Below are 19,522 nucleotides of genomic sequence, written 5' to 3' on the forward strand. Positions count from 1 at the left end.
AGACTCTCCAAGCTGCCAAAATGCCCTTTTTAAATTCCAAAAACCTCTTTATCATTTGCTCCAAGAAGGAGCAAGCCTTGCTCCAGGTTAATACATCATTCTTAAAATGCAGAAGTAGTGATAATAATAGAGGCAGTAGCACTTGATACCATTTCCCGAGTGCCTATCATGTTACAGGTAAGTGTGAACTGGGTTCATGCTCTGGTGGCCACCAGGTCTGTGACCTTGGCTCAGTGGCTCAACCACTCAGGTTTCCTCATCTGTACAGTGAAGGTATAAATAACACCACCTCCTGAAGCTGTTTTCAGTCTCTGCTGGCCCACCGCTCTGCTCTGCAGATGAAGTCACACCCTTGTAATCATGGTTCTCACTGGATACTCAATGTTTGTAGAGGTTTTAAATGGTTTCATTTATTTCATTAAGCAATATTACTGGATTTAATAGAACAAATATCATTCTGTAATCATGTTAGCTAAGATCTTTTCTGGAGGCAGTGGTCAAGTTTCAGAGGACATGTTGGACCTATGAGTCATACTATAATGAGGAACACCTGGTATCCTTAGATATTCTGTGTCAACTCCTAGTTTGGCTCAAATTCAGATCACTGTCCTTTGAGATTTTGTCCAGTCCAGGGGTCAGCATATCTGGCTAGCGTCTTGTTTTTGCAAATAAAGTCTGTTTATATGTAGTCAATGGCTGTTTATGCGCTACAACAGCAGAGCTGAATAGCTACAACAGAAATAGTGTAGTCCATGAAGCTTCAAAAATATTTACTATCTGACCATTTACAAAAATGTCTGCCAACCCCTCCCTGGTCTAGTCGAAGTTGTCTGAACTTCAGAGACAAAAAGAGCAAGCTCATTAGGGTAACTCATCCTCTTACTGGTTTGCACGTGGATGCCAGGGCCTTCTGCACAGTGGGAAGCGTGATTTGAACTAGTGCCTCTTGAAATATCTTCTTCCGGATGGTGCTGCTGTCATAATCATATTGCTGTCAATACAGAAACATATGTTAAATAGTAACATTACAATCTGTTGACTTATGCTTAAACAAAAAACTCAGCCACCCACTTTACCTCTCTTTTTCCACTAATGTCTGATAACTCTTGTATGTCCAAAGCCTCAGAGATCTTTCCATGTAATTCCCTCACACTGCAGGCACAGGTTGTAACTGATAATGACCCACCTCACTCTTACCTTTTACGGGTATAAAAACTGAGGCAAGATCAAAACAGAGTGGTGACTTCTGCATGATAAAGAAGTTGGGGATAGAACTGGGGGTGAGTTTGTACTTTATTACTCCTGTCCCAGGTAGGTTCATGGAAACCATGATCATCTATTACTTCACATCCTCAAAGCAGGGTCAGTGGGTTGTAATGATTCCACAAGGGAAGAGAAGGCCTGGCTAGTGTCTCCATTAATACTGTGACATGTTAGCCAAAGAAGTTCAGTATCCAGAACAGGAAAGATGGTTCTCTCTGTTCTGCAATGGACATCCCAACATGGAAACCAGGATTTAAGTTTAGATGTCACTTCAAGGGGATCATAGATAAATCAGAGCATAATCACAGGCAGTGAGAAGAATGGTCAGGCCAAGTGAAGAGCGGTCAAAGAGATGACGGTGTTTATATTGGAGATAATAACTTAGGGCAAATTATAACTCTATTCAAACAACCAAAGGCTGCCATGTGGAAGAAGGCTATGAACGAAACGGGTAGACCTGGAATGACCAGTGGTGAGAACTTTGGTCTAACATAAGAAAGCATGTTCTTGCTGTCAAGAACTAAAATGGGCTATCCTGAGAAGTGGAAATCTTCCCGACAGTGCAGGTGTCTGAGCACTAGTGGGAATACCCATCGTTGGGAACCTGCTGAACACTGAATATGAAGTTGAACTAAATGCACTCACAATCTCTTGCAAACCTGAGGACCTAATATTTGAACAGCTTTCTATGTTTTTTCTTCCTTTCTTTCTGTATGCTTAAAGCATGTGACACCGATACTATCGTTTCTTTCAGCTCCATTGCAAGTTCATTACTATATGTGTTACCATGATCAATATTACTTTTAGTATCAATGATTTGGTTGCTAGAGTTTCCTCTTGCCTGTGAGGCATCAAGATCAAGTTCAAAATTCAGAGGCCACCCCTAGGCTCTGTGGGACTTTGATCTTCTGTTCCAAGATGCTGTTTAGGGGAACCAGATAGCAGCAAAAAAAGAAAAAAAAAAAATTAGTGGACTAGGTGTATGATAGTTTATCCTTAAACTCACCATTAACCAGCCTGTTGAGCTTAATTAAGTCACATTAGCTTTTACAGAATCAGTTCCTCATCTGTACAATGGGGGCATATTCTAATTAATGCACAAGTTCTTGTGGGGATCAAGTAAAAGCCTGTAAAATACAACATATATGTGCAAGTTCCTACTATTAAAACTATTTTAATATACACTCATGCTGAAGTACATTTAAAACAATTTCATGTGGTAGGTTTCTTTTCCTTGGAGTATTTCCTTTACTATAAGGTTTTGATTTTTCAAAATCAATAAAATATTTGCCAGTTTAATGGATTTTACTATATTGCAACCTCTTTGAAGAGAGAGGCTGTGCCTTGCCTATTTTTACATCCCACGTAAGGCTTATAGTGGAGAGCCAATAAATGTTTGTCAAGTTTGATCTCTCTGAAGGCTGGGATGCAGGCCTCTAGCTGTGGGTAATGAAGCTGGGGACCAGCAGTGGCCACTAGATGGCAGAAGAGGCACGGAAGTCACACTGGAGAAACCCACGGATTGACAGTCACTGGACTTCGGAGAGGAAGGGGTGGGGAAAGATTAGAGCAAAGGAGAGAACATGGTATTTTCCACTTCACAAAAGAAACAGGAGAAACAAGAGAAAAGAAACGAGAGAAACACATTCTCATTTTATGCTTCCCACAAACAAGATAATGGTTTTACCTTTAAGACTCGAAGCTTAACCTTCTCAATGGCAACTGCGGTTTTGGAGGCCTCTCCTTGGAGATGCGGGGAAAGCAGCTGCTCAAAAGTGAACACTGCATTCTCCATTAGCTAGAAACCAGAAGGGACACAGACACAGACAACAGTCAGAGGCTGGGATCACCGCCCACAGGCCTGGCTACGTGGACCTGGAGAGCTGGGGCCATCACAGAGGAGTCCTCTCGGCGGCTCCTCCGGGGGTGACCCAGGGCAACATCACCCCACCACCAGGGCTGTCAAACAAAAAGTTATATGACCACAGTGGGAGCAGGAAGAAGTTGGAAAACCCCAAACCACGGGACTGAACAAGCATTCTGTCATCTCCGTGGGCACTTCTGTTCTTTGATACCTGCAGCCACTGATTAAGGGATGAGGCAGGAGCCTTCTTCAACTGGTTTTTGGCTGTACCTCCACTTTTAAGTGGATGTAACCACTCTGCAGCACATCTCTTCCTCTCTGTAGGGCTGGGAAGAGAGGCAGGTCAGGGATGGCTGGGGACAGTGGCTGACACGCTCATGGGTCAGAAAGCAGAATCAGTTTGGGTATCTTATTCTCGGCACCTTTGCCTGTCTTCCTGTCACCAGGGTCCAGTATTGCGAAAGAGACTTCCGCTAAACTATTGCCCAATTTTGTTCCTTGTTCCTCTTTAATCCCTTACAACTCAAGGGTTAGATAAACTGTATCATTAATCCTGCCCATAACTTTTATGAAAAAAATGTTCCTTTCTTCCCCACGCCTGAGATCTCAAAGCATCCAATATATACTTTTTTTTTTTTTTTTTTTGAGACACAGTCTCGCTTTGTCACCCAGGCTGGAGTGCAGTGGCACAATCTTGGTTCACTGCAACCTCTGCCTCCAGGGTTCAAGTGAATCTTTAGCCTCAGCCTCCGAGTAGCTGGGATTACAGGCACACACCACCATGCCTGGCTAAATTTTTTGTATTTTTCGTAGACATAGGATTTCGCCACCCTGTCCAGGCTGGTCTTAAACTCCTGACTTCAAGTGATCCACCCTCCTCAGCCTCCCAAAATGCTGGGATTACAAGTGTGAGCCACCGTGCCTGGCCACAATATATACCTTTATCACACTTTCAACACTGTAGTGAATTTATCTAAGAATATATCTCACTCAAGCTCCCTGAAGTGGGATCTGGTACGTGTCTGGCCCACAGTAAACTCTGGTTAGAGTATCTGTGTGAAACGGCATGGTGTCCTTTAGAGCTTTCATGACCACACCCTTGTTCATTTAGGAAACACCATAATATGGAAGGAGTTTGTGCTATTCATTCCTGTTCCTGGGGAAAAGGTTCCTTATAAAAAAAAAAAAAAAAAAGAAACCTGTCAAGTAGACACAAGAAATTCAAATATGAAGCTGTAACTGATTATTTGATTGATTGGTTTACTGTTAATTACGTCAGGGAATTAATTTAAGCCAGTGGTTCTCATTCCTGGCTGCATATTAGAAGCAGCAGGAATCAGGGTAGGGAAGTTCTATCAAAAAGCAGCCATATAGGCTGGGCATGGTGGCTAACACCTATAATCCCAGCACTTTGGGAGGCTGAGGCAGGCAGATCGCTTGAGGTCAGGAGTTTGAGACCAGCCTGATCAACACAGTGAAACCTCATCTCTACTAAAAATACAAAAATTAGCTGGGTGTGGTGGCACATGCCTGTAGTTCCAGCTATTGGGGAGGCTGAGGTAGGACAATCACTTGAACCTAGGAGGCAAAGGTTGCAGTGAGCCAAGATCACAACACTGCACTCCAGCCTGGGTGACAGAGTGAGACTCCGTCTCAACAACAAAGTATACATGCGTGCGCGTGTGCACACACACACACGTATGTCTAGAGCAAAGTACCCATATATATATGGTATGTATAGAATCAGAATCACTGGGGATGGAGCCTAGACATCAATATTTCCCTCAGGTGATTCCAATATGAGTTAAGGTTAAAGCACTGATGTGACAAATCAAGTAGTTATCAATTAATGCTACTTTATTTTTCTGAGCTATGTCTTCTCTATGATGTTCTTCCACATGGAAGGAATATGAAGCCAGTGGAAGACAGAACCTGTCCTCCCTCAACATGATGGCTAAAGAGATGCAATGTATTTCCTGAGCTACACTAGCAGCCGGTCTCACTGGCCAGCACCCATTTCTCTGCCCTCTCTCTCTACCCTAATCACCACAGATGCCCCTGCCACACTCACCTCCTGCATGTAGTTCTGTGTCCTCTGAACCACCAGATCAACATGGGGGAATCTGAAGCGGCTCTTGAGATCCTGCAGGTGCTCATGAAGCAGGTTGACTTTAGTATAACAAGGTTCCATCTTCACGGAATGCAGCGGAAGATTCATAAGCTGGTCTAGATGCTGCATTTTGGTGAAATGAAACATTAAACACCCTCAGATTTAGAAGTGGTATTGCATGCATACTGCATATTACATACGTTCTAAACAATCAAATGCATGTTGTTAAAGTGAATCACTACTTGGATCCCTACATCTGTGACACCTTCAATTGTCTTAATTTCCTGCGGTTCCTAGGGCAGCTGTAATGCTAGGACAGAAACCAGCAGAAACACCAACTGGATGATAGGAAGACCCAGGGGAGCACCCAGGGGGACTCCAGTCTTTGTAAGCTGTTGATAGACTCTAAGCTCCCACTTCTAGAGCTTAAGAACCAGGCAGGCAGGCTCTGACACATGGTTGTTGCTGGGCTCCCAGGCTTCCAAAACCTTCTTTAATGAGTGACGCTACTCTTAAAAAACCCCAGGGAGGTTGGGATGCTCCCTGGACTCCTGGACTTTGGAAGGGAAGCCAGAGTTCGTCACAGTTCTGTGAGGCTCTGCCAGGGCCCACAGGGCTCCCCTCTGCTACAGGTTGCTTCAGGTGCTAGTGGACGGGCAGTGGATAGGCAGAGGCCTGACCTGGGAGAAGTATCCAGTTTGAAAAACTGGGGTCCCTCCTACTCTAGTTTGTACTCAATTGATGAGGTCATTGGGCTTCCAGGATCAGACCTCATCTGCTAAAGCCCTAAAGTGCTATCAACTGATGTCGTCGCAACAGAATGCATTCTGTTTTCCAAACTTATTTTAAAATCATTTTTTAAAGAGAATATTGGAGGTTTAAAATAAACAGTGGAATGGGTGGGGTGGAAGGAGGCAGAAAGAAAGGTTCTGAAAATGGAGGCTCTAGAGAGAACTGGGGAATGAGGCAGGGTGCATATGAATAATATAGGATGCACTGTCCGACTTTGCCACAGGCAATACTTTCCTTTTCTTCTTTTCCTATCTTTTCTGTTACTCAGGGCAACCATCTTGCCCAGAGACCGTGTATTGAAACTCCTAGTAGGAGGTTTGATTAAAGATGAGGGGAGCCATCTGAGGGCAAATTTAAGGCTTGCCAGTTGGATATTGGGTGCTAAGCAGAGTGGCCAATGTCTATGTTTTATAACATGAATTTTGCTCTGGCCAGAATGAAAAAATTAATTTTTCTTTACAATGCAGCTTGGCCCCCAGCACAATGGTGCAGCAAGCTGGGTCACTAGGGCCACTCAGGGAAAGGAAACCCAGAAGCCTGGCATGCTGGCCAAAAGGTAAGAATTTCTTAACAGTCAGATTTCTGGCTTCTCTCTATGAAAACAGTTGAATGAATGGTAAAAATCACTGTTTATCTCCATCTTGTTTTATGTCCTTGAGAGCCTGACTTTGTAACCACGTAGCAGTACTTTCTCTTGGTCTCTGCCTTCCAGAGAACAGGACGTTTAAAGTTTTTGTTGAGTAGTTAAAAGCCTTTGCAAACTCAAAATTAATGACTTTAGATTCCTTCTGGGAAGGGCAGTAGAGATTGCCCCATGCTGTAGCTCAATAGCTAAGGTTTTGGCCTTTCACACTGGTGGTCTGGGTGCAACTCCATGCTTAGGAAGTAAGTCCTTTCTGGTTGAATATCTGTATGACCTTTTCTAGTTTCTTTTCCTTTATGGACTATCTTAAATTTTCCTTTATCTGAGCACCTGGGAGATTACCTTTGGTAAAGTTCAAAAGCCAGAAATATTGGCCATTTGGCCTGGTTAAAATTGGGTAATAAGAAATGCTGAAAACACTGTATTGAAGAGTGCTGTGGTTAAAAGTCAGCTTATTTAAAAGTGGATATTCAAGCTTTAACAGCCTGGACTCCTTGGGAAAAACAGGAGGCATCAGAGACCCCTTTCCTGGTTCTGTTCTTCCAAGGTCCACCATAAAGCCAATAATAACCAATTAAGAAACTAAAAAACTGGCAAATAAAAAAAATCTTACAACTGCTATAGTAATGTTCTGTCTGTATAATTATATATGTGTTGTGTGTAATGCTTATGTAAAGAGCTCTAATTACTTGACTTAAGTAAAAATAACTGCTTAAATCAAATATTTTGAAAGCAAAATAAAAACTGTAATGCCTTTTAGTTCATGTAACTTTAGTAATCTTTGGGAAATAAAAGCAACTTTAAATATTATTGATAAAATAAAGATATTTTGTCTAAATTATGCAGGTCAGATAATAGGTTTGTTAAATACTTTAAGGTCATAAACTGCTTTGACTTTTGAAATTTGTTCAATTTATTTTTGGAGACATTAAATTCTAAATAAAGCCTGGGGATATATGGAATTAGCCATGCCCCCTAGCTATGCAAAGAAAGTTATAAAGAAAAGAGGTTTTATGTAAGAGAGGATGTCATATGGTAAATTCTTGTCCTAAACTAAAATGACTGGTTGTTTAAAAAGAGGGGTGTTTAGGGCAAGTCAGAAAAGTCTAAACATGTCATATATGGTCTGTGTACGTTGTGAAATAATTTATTAAAAGGAATTTGTGGCAGAAATGTTATACAATTTAAAGGTGATTAGGCCTCCTAAATGCTTCATAAAATGCCACTATGACTTTTAACTGTACAGCTTGCCTACTTTACATCTAGGTAAGGCCTGGGACACTAGGCTCTACACCTACTACGTAATTAAAATCCCTTACTTATCAAGGTTTTTACCAAACATAAAAGTTGCTAATAGTTAACACTGTAATATGTAATTGAGCTTACTGAAAAAATAAGTTTACATGCAAGGTGTGTAAGGAGAATGAAATGTGGTTTTTGTAAGAGATTATAAGAAGGTATAGGAATGTAAATTTTTGCCCAGGTTAGAGGGTTAAAGGATTGTTTTAAATTAAATAAAGCTAAAGGTTTGAACAAGTTGTGGAAGGTTTATAAGAAATCAATTGTAAGAGATTCTATATGTGAATATATTGGCTAAATAAAATGACATTATTATTTTTTCCCTAAATTGGACATTGGAATAAAAGCACAACAGAGTTTTCTTGGAACACTGTTCTGCTCTGAGGAAAAAAAATTCTAAAGGGTTATAAAAGGTTTATAAAAATCTTACCTTGTGATCAAACTAATTAAAACTGAATATATTTATAAAATGTTATTAAAAACTAGCTTTAACATGAAAAATACATGAATGGAAACATAAAATTTGGCTTTCTCTTTTAAAAAGGATTTTTGTGTAATATTAAAAGATAATAAAAGGTTTTGTTTACCTTCTAAGTAAACTACAAAAGAAAAAGTGGGGGGAAGGGAAGGAAAGGAGACAGTCAGTTGGCTTTATGCTAATGTCATTGGATCTTGTTTAAAAAACTGGTCTCTTTTCTATCAGAATAATGTTTCATCCTTTTAAAAATGTTTGAGTTATCATTTTGGCTAAATGAATGACTTATGTTAACCTAAGATTCTATTTCGTAATATTCAGTGTTTTAAACCTGTGGTATTTAACAAACCTTTCAAAACCAAGCTTTAGATTATCATGATAAATTGGTCAATGCTAAAATTGTTTAAATATACAATTTGAATGAACTCCATGGTCTAAGTCAAATTACCCATGATAACCCATTAGTCATCACTGCTGTGCACCTAAATTGGAGAAACAACTGGTATTCAAGAAGATGTAAGTCCTTTTATGTTAAGCACAGACTCATGAAGAACCAGGATAGCTGCCTTGTCCTTCCTGAGTCCTTAAGCTTTTGTTTAACAACAAAAAATGACTCACCATGGAAAAGATAAAATTATCCAAATTGAATATACTGATGTGGTGACTTATAAATTGTGGAAATAGTTTAGAACCAATGTTTGGTTCCATATTCCTGGGAAAACAATAACAGTTTCAGGTACATTTGGCTACCTGATGGGCCATTTAAACATTTACAAAGGGATTTAATTCAATTGTCATTTTCAATGCATGTTTTCTGGTTGTATAAAACTTTTCCCATGCTAGAGGGCTGATATTATAACAGTAGATTTTTATTATGCTACAATGTATTTTCACCAGGTAAAGAAAGCTTTTCATGGTTCACTGAGGACAATCACTTCATAATCTAGAATCTGGAGATTAGATCTTCTGAAATCAGAGAAAGACTATCCTTGCCCCCCACACTACAGCAAAACTTTGGAGCCTTGAAACTTGGGTTCATAATCTCACAACTGAGAAGGGTCCCTCCACACTCCTGGAACTGTACACCTATTAGATCCCTTAAGCTAAATTAACCAGGGAAATTTCTCCCCAGAAGAAGATGACATTCTTGATGTGAACAGCTTTTCCCAAGAGCATGTGATTCCCAAGACTTCTGCTATCACAAGACTCTGATCTTTGAATATTTTTTTGTGTGTATACTTCTGTGAATAATATAAATGAAAAGGGGGTCTATAATGTGCAGTTATAGGGTAAACTTTTATTTGTGAAGGATTTTGCAGCCAGCCTAATACATGAATAACCTTATATATTCATAGATAAAAGATGAAGGCCTAATGTAGGTGAGAAACTTTAGTGGTATATATGTTGACTCATAATCAGTCAAAACTCCTCTTAACCTGCATCATGGATTAGAGAGAACATTGCCAGGAGGTCTTCACTCTTCTAGAAGTACATCATTTGTTAGGTCCTTTTTCCATGGTTTACAATAAAAGAGGCAATAATTAGAAATGTTCCCCTCATAATAGGCCCTACAGCAAATTCTACTTTAAAGGCTATCATTACACAACAGACTTTAAATTCTCTTGTGAAAGTTTTGCTAAATAATAAAATTGTCTAAATAGAAAAGTACCTGTGCAGCTGCTGACACTTGTGGCCTATGGAGAAATACATCGAATGTAGATTATAAAAATTCAGTTGTAGAGAATTAATGAAAAGACCACTTAGTCAAGTGAGTAGACTCTTCATCTAACTCATTCTTTAATCTACTTAATTTTAGGTGGTTTATGGGGACCCTGAGTAAGAAGCATACTCCAAACTCTTGGTATTATCCTCCCAATAGTCATAATAATAGTCTTTCTGGTGCGTTGTATTCTCTCAAAGGTTTTAAATGTCTGCATGCAGCCATCTCTAGAACCTCAAATGGTCCCTCTTCAACTGAAATGACAAAAGCTGAAACAAACGTGTGACGGTGAGGACTCTGTAACCTATACGAATGACATGCTGAGACTGGAAACCCAAAATGATGGTAACTGAGAGTGGCACTAAGGCCCTAAGTTTTGGTCATACTCCCACCGAAGTGAGAACCTGAGCAAAAAAGAGGAATTATTTTTAAACAAAATTTTAAATGGGAGGCCCTTATTTTGGACTAAGCTCATGCACTAGGCCCCAACAAACCAACTAAAATAGAGTCACTTGTGCTAAATGTGATATAACCAAGCTAGGGCTTTAGGAAAATACATAGATCCCAGAACAGACCAGGTTTTATTTTTCTCCTATAAACAGGATATTCTGGCATAAGGAGGTACCATCTACTTAGTCCTTATTCCCTCCTTGCAAAACCCACTGTTCTACTGTTTCCCAGTAGGCTTCAAAACCATATAATTACATTTACAGTAGTGATAGTAACCTCAATGACTAAGGTTTTGGTCAATCTCTCAAAATTGAGAAAATGACCAAAAGGGGGGAATTGTTAACGAAAACTAAATATGGCCGGAGAAGGATTCCGTACTTCTATATTTGAGTCCTTGTGGATGAACTGTAACCTTGCTTAATAGTCAGACAAAATTGAAAACCTAACTTAGTAGTATGCACCTGTAATAACAGCTGAGTGTTGGCCAATTCCAGCAGCCATACTTCAACCACTCATAGACTGCTGAGTGTTCAAACTGTGTTCAAATAAGGCAAATGCCAAGCTGTAACCAATCTCACTATTTCTGTACCTCACTTCCAATTTCTGTATGTCACATGATCTTTATTGTCTATAAACTTGTTCTGACCATGAGGCACCCCTGGAGTCTCTGTGAATCTGCTGTGATTCTGGGGTCTGCCTGATTCTCGAATGGTTTGTTGTTCAATTAAACTCCTTTAAATTTAATTTGCCTGAAGTTTTTTTTAAAAAATCAGATCTCTTATCATGAGACTATATTTTTGAAAACAAACCAACAATGTTCTATAAATGAGGATATATACTTGCATGAATAAAGAAAAACTATGGGAAAAATATATACCAAGCTATTTCTATTAGTTAATTCAGGGAGTTGGGAATAGGGATTGTCTAGGAGTCTCGGGTGGAGCAGGATTAGTGGGTATCAGTCATGGTGATTAAGTTTGCCTATATATATATTTCAGTGTGTTGTTTCACTTGTACAAACAAGTTATTATTTTTTCTAACTTGAAAACCATCAAAAATATCACGTAGATGGATGGATGAATAGATGGATGTATTGGGTGTCTGAATGAATGGAAAAAAGGATGGATAAATGGAGGGAAGGGCAGAAGAATGGAAGCAAAAAAAGAAGGGAGGAAGGAAGGGAGGGAGAAATGGCAGATGAAGCCTCATGGAAAAGACAGCCAGGCATACCGTTCACGCCCAGCTCCTCAGCTTTGTATCCTACCTCCTTTAGCTGGACGCTATCTTTGGTGGTCTGGAAGTTCTGGCTGAGTTCATCCACTTCTTTTTCAAAGAGTACACGTACTTCACTGAATCCCGAGCTCACTGGTCCCATGAGCTCCTCCAGGATGGATGCCAGGAATGGCTGCACACTCTCTGCACAGCTTTTCTCTGCTGGCTCAGCCACCATTGCTGGGGTAGGAAATAGATTTTTTTAAAAAAACCCATGACATAGGGCAAAACTGGGTTTGTGGGCACTGGAGCCAGACCAGAGCTGAATGGTGCCTCATGGAGCCATTTAACAGCAAGGCAAGCTCAAGTGGCCATGGTAGACTAGTACGACGAGCCCGGTGCCCGTGGTCACAAGAAAGGAAAACCACTGGGCCCTTCTGAGAACTGGAACAAACCTATCCACGTCCCAAGCTTTCCTCTGCCCTGGGATAAGATGAATTTTTCTGCTTGGTCCCTCTGAACATCCAACTCTTCACATAAAAAAGAAAAGGCTGGTGATCCACCTATCTACTGTCAATCACCATCATTAAATATGCACAGTTTGTCTTCTAAAAACACAATTTATTGTTTTAATTTGGTTCTCTAGGAATTAATTGCTCAGTATAATTCCATCCCCCTCTCCTCACCAAAATACTTTTTAAGAACTCCAGTACATTCTTTTCTTGAGCCATTGGAACTAAATTCCATTCAGTTTGCCACCCTACCTCCTGTCCCCATTCCTGATTAAAACAAGACAAAACAAAATCACAACAAGTTTTTCTGATCAAGACGACATGCTTAGTGACACAAATGTAGAGTATATTTTGATCATGAAGAGGAATGAAAAAATGTCACCATAATTCCCCTCCCCAGAGGAAAGTACTGCTCTTTGATTTAGAAGAGGGAGAGCACAGTGAAGCTCCTGGTCCAGTCCGGGTAGCACATGGAAACCTGCATGGTTTCAGAGTAGAGGTGATTCTCATGATCAGCAAAGAAGCCACAATGGAGTGAAGGAGGCTGGAGCTGGAAGAAGCCTGAGCTCGCTCCATGAACTGGAAGGCTAGCTTTGTGGATCTAGGCAGGTCACAGAGCCTTGTCATAGAATCACAGAACGAAGAACAGAAGCACAAATGGAGTTGATGTCCAGTCTCTCCACTTTACAGATGGAAAAAATGAGGCCTGGAGATGTTCAATGACTCCACAAACGTCATGCCCTAATTTGCAGGAGCAGGGCTACCATTCAAGTATCTTTCTTTAGTTCTTCTTGGCAATTTGCCTACAGTGAGATGAATGGTCTCGTTCTTATTTCAATTGGCAGAAATATTTCACAAAGTTATGCAGGGCCAGATCATGGCCTCTTATTCTGAGAATCTGAAATGACTAATCCTATGAATATTACAAATCACTTATAAATATTTGGGATGTAAAACATTACACAGGTCATAACATTATTAAGGAAAAAACCCTTTCAATTGTATGATCCAAATATGACACCATCTAAGAGTCTTCTAAAAATTACTTGCTTGACACTAAAGCGTAAAACTGTTTGTCAGGAGAATAAATTAATTATTGGTTAATTAACTTTAAAGAGAGGAAGTATTTGAAAAGCAGCTAATTGAAATTTCAGAACAATGCTGAATATGAGTAATAGATAATAAATATCTAGCAGCAGCTGGCAGATTTCACCTGCTAGGTGGGGCCGAGATAGGCACAGGAGGGCCGTGGGAGGGAACGTTCCCCTCTGCCCTCTCTCTCTCTATCCCTACTTACCACAGTATGCTCCCATCCCCTCTCTGTACCTATATTCAATGTTCCTTTACCTTGCCTTCCTTCCTCTACCTCTGTTCGTAAACATCCTACTCCTCTCTTCAAAGCCCAGTTCAAATTTCACCGTAACCTCCTGGAACCCCTGCACGGCTTCCTTAGCTGTGGTCTGCAGGTGTTTCCTTATGGGCTGGATGAGTTCCATGTCCCATTTGTGTATGTGCTGCTATTTTTCTTTTCTTTTCTTTTCTTTTGAGATGGAGTTTTGCTCTTGTTGCCCAGGCTGAAGTGCAATGGCGTGATCTCGGCTCACCACAACCTCTGCCTCCCAGGTTCAAGTGATTCTCGTGCCTCAGCCTCCTGAATAGCTGGGATTACAGGCATGTGTCACCACACCTGGCTAATTTTTGTATTTTTTTTTAGTAGAGATGGGGTTTCTCCATGTTGGTCAGGCTGGTCCCGAACTCCTGACCTCAGGTGATCTGCCTGCCTTGGCCTCCCAAAGTGCTGGGATTACAGGCGTGAGCCACCGCACCTGGCTGTGCTGCTATTTTTCAAGCAGGCAGAGATGCTGCTGTGATGCATATGTGTTTGACACATTAACTGATAAGCCTTACTGAAGTGAAGGAAGGAGCTGAACAGAGTGATGATGCCTGAAAAGTGAGGGCCAGAGGTGGGTTTGGAGCCCGACTCTCCCACAACTAGTTCTGGAATCTCAGCAAGTTACTGAATTTCTACCTCAGTATTTTCATCTGTAAAATGGAGATCTTAAAAGCAATTATGGTGAGGATTAAGTGAGTTCACTGTATTAAAAGTGCTTACAACTCTGGAAGTGGCCCCTTGGAAGGACCCAGTAACTGTTAGCTCTTATTGTACCTGTTGGCGTTGGTATTTTTTCCAGGCCCCCGACCCAAGACCTGTGCTCTCATTATGAGGGGCCCACATAGACTTCTTGAGGTTGAAATGGGATCGATGCTCGCATGGGGACCACTGTGCTCTTTGTTCCTGCCTCTGGTGGGAACATGTTTTTCCTTCTGTTTCAGCATTTGTGACATGCTTTCTATCCTCCTCTCCTTGTAAAATCACATGGTCTCCTTTGAATCATTCCAGCCACTGTACTCAGCAGAAATAGAATAAACGCTTATTGAATGAACAAATAATTGTGCAGCAGAACTAAAGTTCAGGGGCTTTACTTCCCAGAGTCATATGGGAGGAAATGGAGAGATCACCATTTAATACTCCCCAGTTTTTTTTTTTAGAAATCCAAAGCCTTTTATTAATGCAGCCTAAGGTACACTTCCTTGTTTTAAAGGTGGAGCACTGGATGCCTGGTTAAAATGTGTTTGTGGTATTTCGTTTTATTTATTTATTTATTTATTTGGGGACTTTCTGGCAAAAACTGGAAAGCCCGCTAGACCAATTCTAAAACAGCTGTAACACTGATATTCCATTTAAAAAGGACTTGATCATTACTTACTTTTATGGCTACTTTTAGGAAATAAATACTGATCCCAGGCAAAATCTTTTTCCATCATATGTGGATACACCAGAGCCAAAGAGATCTAGGCAAAGGAGGACGATTTAATTTCAGTCATGAGAATGGCTATGGTTAGGCCCAAATTAGCCCAGATAGAACAAATTTTGCCACAGGAGTTGAGCATTGGCAGTTTTAAGTAGTACAGAGTCTTTAAATATATAGCCAACTCTAGATTAGTTATGCTAATGGAGGAGTAAGAGATGCGAATAGTAGAAAACATCAAATATTCTGAAATTAATGTAGAGCTGGCTTTGGAAAGGATGGCGTAAATAGACACACAGAGATACACAGACACACACACCTGTGCTGGAGCTGGGCCTCCTCTAACCTCCTCCCAGCAGGATCTGTGCTAAGAACCTTGAAACAAGTTGGGCTGCAGTGGAAAGGGGGCCTGAACTGCAGAGCATAATCCACAAAGCAGACAGCCCAGAGACTCAAGCCTCCTGAGCACAGGAATAGGGTGTTCCTTGGTCACTGCTAAAGCTCCATTGTCTGGCTTGGAAAGCACTTAGTGAATAGTTTCTAATGAATGAATGAGTGAGTGAGTGAGTGAATAATCCGAGAACTCTCTAAGAAGACTGTCCATAAACAATCACAGGAGCCTGCAAGCTTCTCCTCTGAAGTGACATTAGGTGTGGTGTGTTTGTTGGGGTGTAGAGGCCCCAGATAGAATGGAGAACCATAGAATTTCATTCTGCAGGATTTCTTAGAGGCCATCTAAGGCCTCTTGTATGGGAATAGGTAAACTGTTTTCTGTAAAGAACCAAATAGTAAATATTTGTGCCTTTGTGGTCCGTAAGGTCTCCGTTCCAACTATTCACTTCTGCTGTTGCAGCACAAAAGCAGCCACAGATAATATGCAAGTGAATGTGTCCGGCTGTGTGCCAATAAAACATTATTTACAAAAACAGGTGGTGGCCCAATACAGCTCAAGGGCTTCAGTTTACCAACCCCACTCCTGTGGATCCTCCTAATTTCAGAGGAGGACACTGAGGTAATTAGAAGTTGAGTGACCTCCCAAGGTATGCATGGACTGGCTAATATTGGAGTTGGGGCTACAAACCCACGTTTATTGGGTTTGTAGTGTCATTGGGTATGACTCTAAGCCAAAATTTTAAGTTTTCCTGTTAGAGGAAAATCCATGTATTCAATGATTTGAATATTCACTGAGAGTCTGTATATGCCCGGCGTGGCACCAGGCCCTGGGTGTACTTGAGTAAACCCGGGTGACATGGCTCAGCTCTTTGAGAGCTTATAGCAGAGAGGAGGCAGGGCAGAAGCCAGTCTAATTCAGTATCAGGAGGGCTACAATGGGACTTAGGAGTGCAGGCAGTATCGGAATACACAGGCACTGCAAAAGGCAAGAAGCAAACTTTCCTCTGTCTTGTGTCCATGAAGCTTCCACGGGAAGGCCCAGGCCCCTAATGGTACCTCCAGCATGCTCCTGTTGCAGCTGTGATCACCTCCTCCCAGTTTCTTAAGTTTAATTATCCTCTGAAACCATGCATTCCTGCTACATGGTGGATCCCTGTGTGTACAGCTTATTTAATTAGTAAGAGCATGGATTATCTTCACTGACCTTTGATCTTTCCAATTAAATAGTTCTTTGAGTTCACAATCTGATCCATGTCGGAACGGATTGTTCCTTCCAGGCCTTTTGTCAGAGCTCTGCATTCCTCCTTCAAGGCACTTAATCCTTCTGAAACTTGATGCTGAACCAGGGTGTAGGCCTCCTCGAGGAGCTGCAATAGAGAATAACACATAAATCAGGGCTCTGTCATGTGTAAGCACCGATGGAGTCAAGTAAAGGGAGGAGCCTTCATCACAGACCATCAAAACATAAACAGAACTGCACACAAATTGTAATTTTTCTTTCAAACTTGGAGTCTGTTTGGATTAGTCTTCATGTAAATGAGATTGAGTAGGTTTGAGGTAGGCATTTCTACACTCAGGGAAGGAATTATCAAACAACAACTACAAATGCCCTAAAAGAAAAGGGAAGGGAATGTTCCCATTTTGAGTAGCTGAGCTGTGGTGCAAAACCATTGCTTACACCAAGCCAGGTCCTCTTTCTGTCGTTCTTCTTCCCCTTCATCTTAGGTAGCAGGTCTGTCTGAAGAGTGGGCAGGAGCTCCTCCATTACCAGGTTACTCAGGATCTGCAGAGCAGAAGACAGCCCAGAGTCAGTCAGTCGGTGATGGCTACATCTGAACATCAGGCCAACTAAAGATGTCCTGATTAGCTGTCCCTGTCCTAGACCAGATGAACTCTGTAGTAGGTTAATAGTGTAACCTACTACAGAGGCCACAGAAATCCCAACTAAGACAATCTTAGAGGCCGAACATTCTTAAACATCCACAAGGAACAGTAACATCTGCTGATATTCTCCCCTTGTTTTCCCAATGAAAATAACAACTTCTCCAATTTCAAACTTCACATATTCAAATTTGTGACGTTGATCATGTCGGGGTCACCACCTGCCGGGGTCTGTCTACAGATCCCAGCTGTACCACAGATGAATAAATGCACTTACACACAGAATACAGAGAACAAGTGGGTTGAGGGGTTGTGAGCTTCTTACAGAGAGAGATTGCAGCTATGCGACACCCATTAGCTCGCCCTCTCCCCATTTATTTAGTATAGATTTAATAAGAGAGGCTTTAAGTCAATACACTTAATAGAGAAATTTTAAAAATCAGGTTCTGATGCTTAAAGCAAACCCTTTGAATTGATAATATCCTTGGCTAACCTCCCCACAAGAGGGCCATCCAGCTCAAAGTTTAGTTTCCAGACCACGTGAGTAAACAAGTTAATTAGGTAAACTCTCCCATATACCCTAGCTATTTGCCTTACTTATTAACTAACTGTAAAGGGGATTTAGGCTACCTTCAGCCAAAACTACTACTGAAACTATGAAAAAACCCTTCCAAAAGGGTTTGACACTATATTCTATAAACTTTCTCTACTATTTTTCCCTTAATATTTTTACTATCATCCTGAGGGGATTCCTACATAAACTAGAAGAACTTAGAGGGTAAAGTGGAAGATTTCAATAAGGGATAAGCACATCGTTAGTAAAATCGTGAAGTGAATGCTAGGCTTGGTTTTGGTGGCTTGAGTCTTGGTCTGTGTTCCCTGGAACTGTCATTCCCCCTAAGCCCCTTCATGATCAAGGTATCGAAGTATCTTCATGCTCTTAGTCCCTACTGTCCCCTGAGCCCCATAATCACCTCTTTAATGTTTGGAAAAAGAAGGGAGGAGCAGTGTGAAGAAGTGAGAATGATGCCTGGACCAACCAGACCCCATGTACCACTGTATCCCACCATGCAGCGCCTTCATCCAGCACTGGAGAAAGGCTGAGGGGATGCTCCAGGAGATACAACCACACTGAAGGGTAACACAAAGATCTGCAAGGTTGTCTGCTAGACCTGCTCTTCCAAAGCCAGAACCCAAGCTTCAAAAGGCCCCTGCAAAGAAGGAAGAGAAGGTATACAAAAGGAAAAAAGGGAAAGGCTGGCGCTGGCAAGGAGGGAAATAATCCTGCAGAAAATGAAGACGCCAGAACAGACCAGGCACAGAAAGCTGTCGGTGCTGGAGACACCAGGGGAAGCGTGTGCATTTCTGGTAACTGTGTACTTCTGGTGACTGTACAATTTGAAATACTGTTCTTTAAAATGGAGTTTTATAAAAATGCAGAATGTTGTCTTACTTTTCTTAAAGCTATGTTATTATCATACAGAATATTTCATTGTTTTTGGTGGAGGGGGCATATGTCACTAATAGAATGTGTCCGAAGCTGGACTGATGTGGGGAAACACCTTTCTTTCCAGTTCTGAGAAACTTCCTCTTGGCTCTCAGAAGGGGATTCCCTGACATTGACACACATTACCTTGGCAGAAACACCTTATGGTGTGGAAAAACAAAAATTCTTTTCTATTTCCTCTTCTCCCTGTCTGCCTTTAGTGTGGTCTCAACTTCCTTAAACCCAGAGACCTGTTGGGACCCGACACCTAATATTAGTTAGCAGTCAGGGGGTCATCTGAACCTTCCAGTCACCCCTATTGAGAGGACATCTCTCAAAAGAACAGCAGTTCCTTTTTTAGACTGTGGATTTCCAGACTGATGATTCTGCCATTTTCATTTCATGCCCTGAAAGTCAAGATCGGCTCACGAAAAGCTGTTAAACAACATGCTACATGTGAAATGTCAACTCTCACTGCAATCAAGAGTCTAAGCAAATTATTTCACTGGGTGTTATATAGCTTTCTGATGTTGGTTCATTGAAGAAGAGAGTTTGGAAGTTGTTGTATACTACTAGTGATTGTCTGCTCATGTCCTGTCTAATATACCATGA

General features: G+C 41.2%; 1 protein-coding gene and 1 non-coding gene across 2 annotated transcripts in view; both read right to left on the bottom strand.

The window, feature by feature from the left end:
• The window catches only part of NIBAN1 (niban apoptosis regulator 1), a 166,423-nt gene that overhangs the window by 10,627 nt on the left and 136,274 nt on the right, over nt 1–19,522 (bottom strand). Inside the window, exons 7-12 of the mRNA XM_012444626.2 lie at nt 17,222–17,326; nt 16,748–16,910; nt 11,881–12,068; nt 5,199–5,360; nt 2,951–3,061; nt 884–991 (exon numbers count right to left, since the gene is read on the bottom strand). Of these exons, the coding sequence (XP_012300049.2) occupies nt 884–991; nt 2,951–3,061; nt 5,199–5,360; nt 11,881–12,068; nt 16,748–16,910; nt 17,222–17,326 (837 nt within the window). The remainder of the gene's footprint in view (nt 1–883; nt 992–2,950; nt 3,062–5,198; nt 5,361–11,880; nt 12,069–16,747; nt 16,911–17,221; nt 17,327–19,522) is intronic.
• LOC135272359 (U7 small nuclear RNA) lies at nt 15,012–15,073 on the bottom strand. The gene has a single exon (XR_010340517.1). It is a non-coding gene; the product is annotated as a U7 small nuclear RNA (small nuclear RNA).

The sequence above is a fragment of the Aotus nancymaae genome, unplaced genomic scaffold (assembly GCF_030222135.1).
Source record: "Aotus nancymaae isolate 86718 unplaced genomic scaffold, 86718_ANA_hifiasm-v0.15.2.pri h1tg000108l, whole genome shotgun sequence".
NCBI classification, from domain to species: domain Eukaryota; kingdom Metazoa; phylum Chordata; class Mammalia; order Primates; family Aotidae; genus Aotus; species Aotus nancymaae.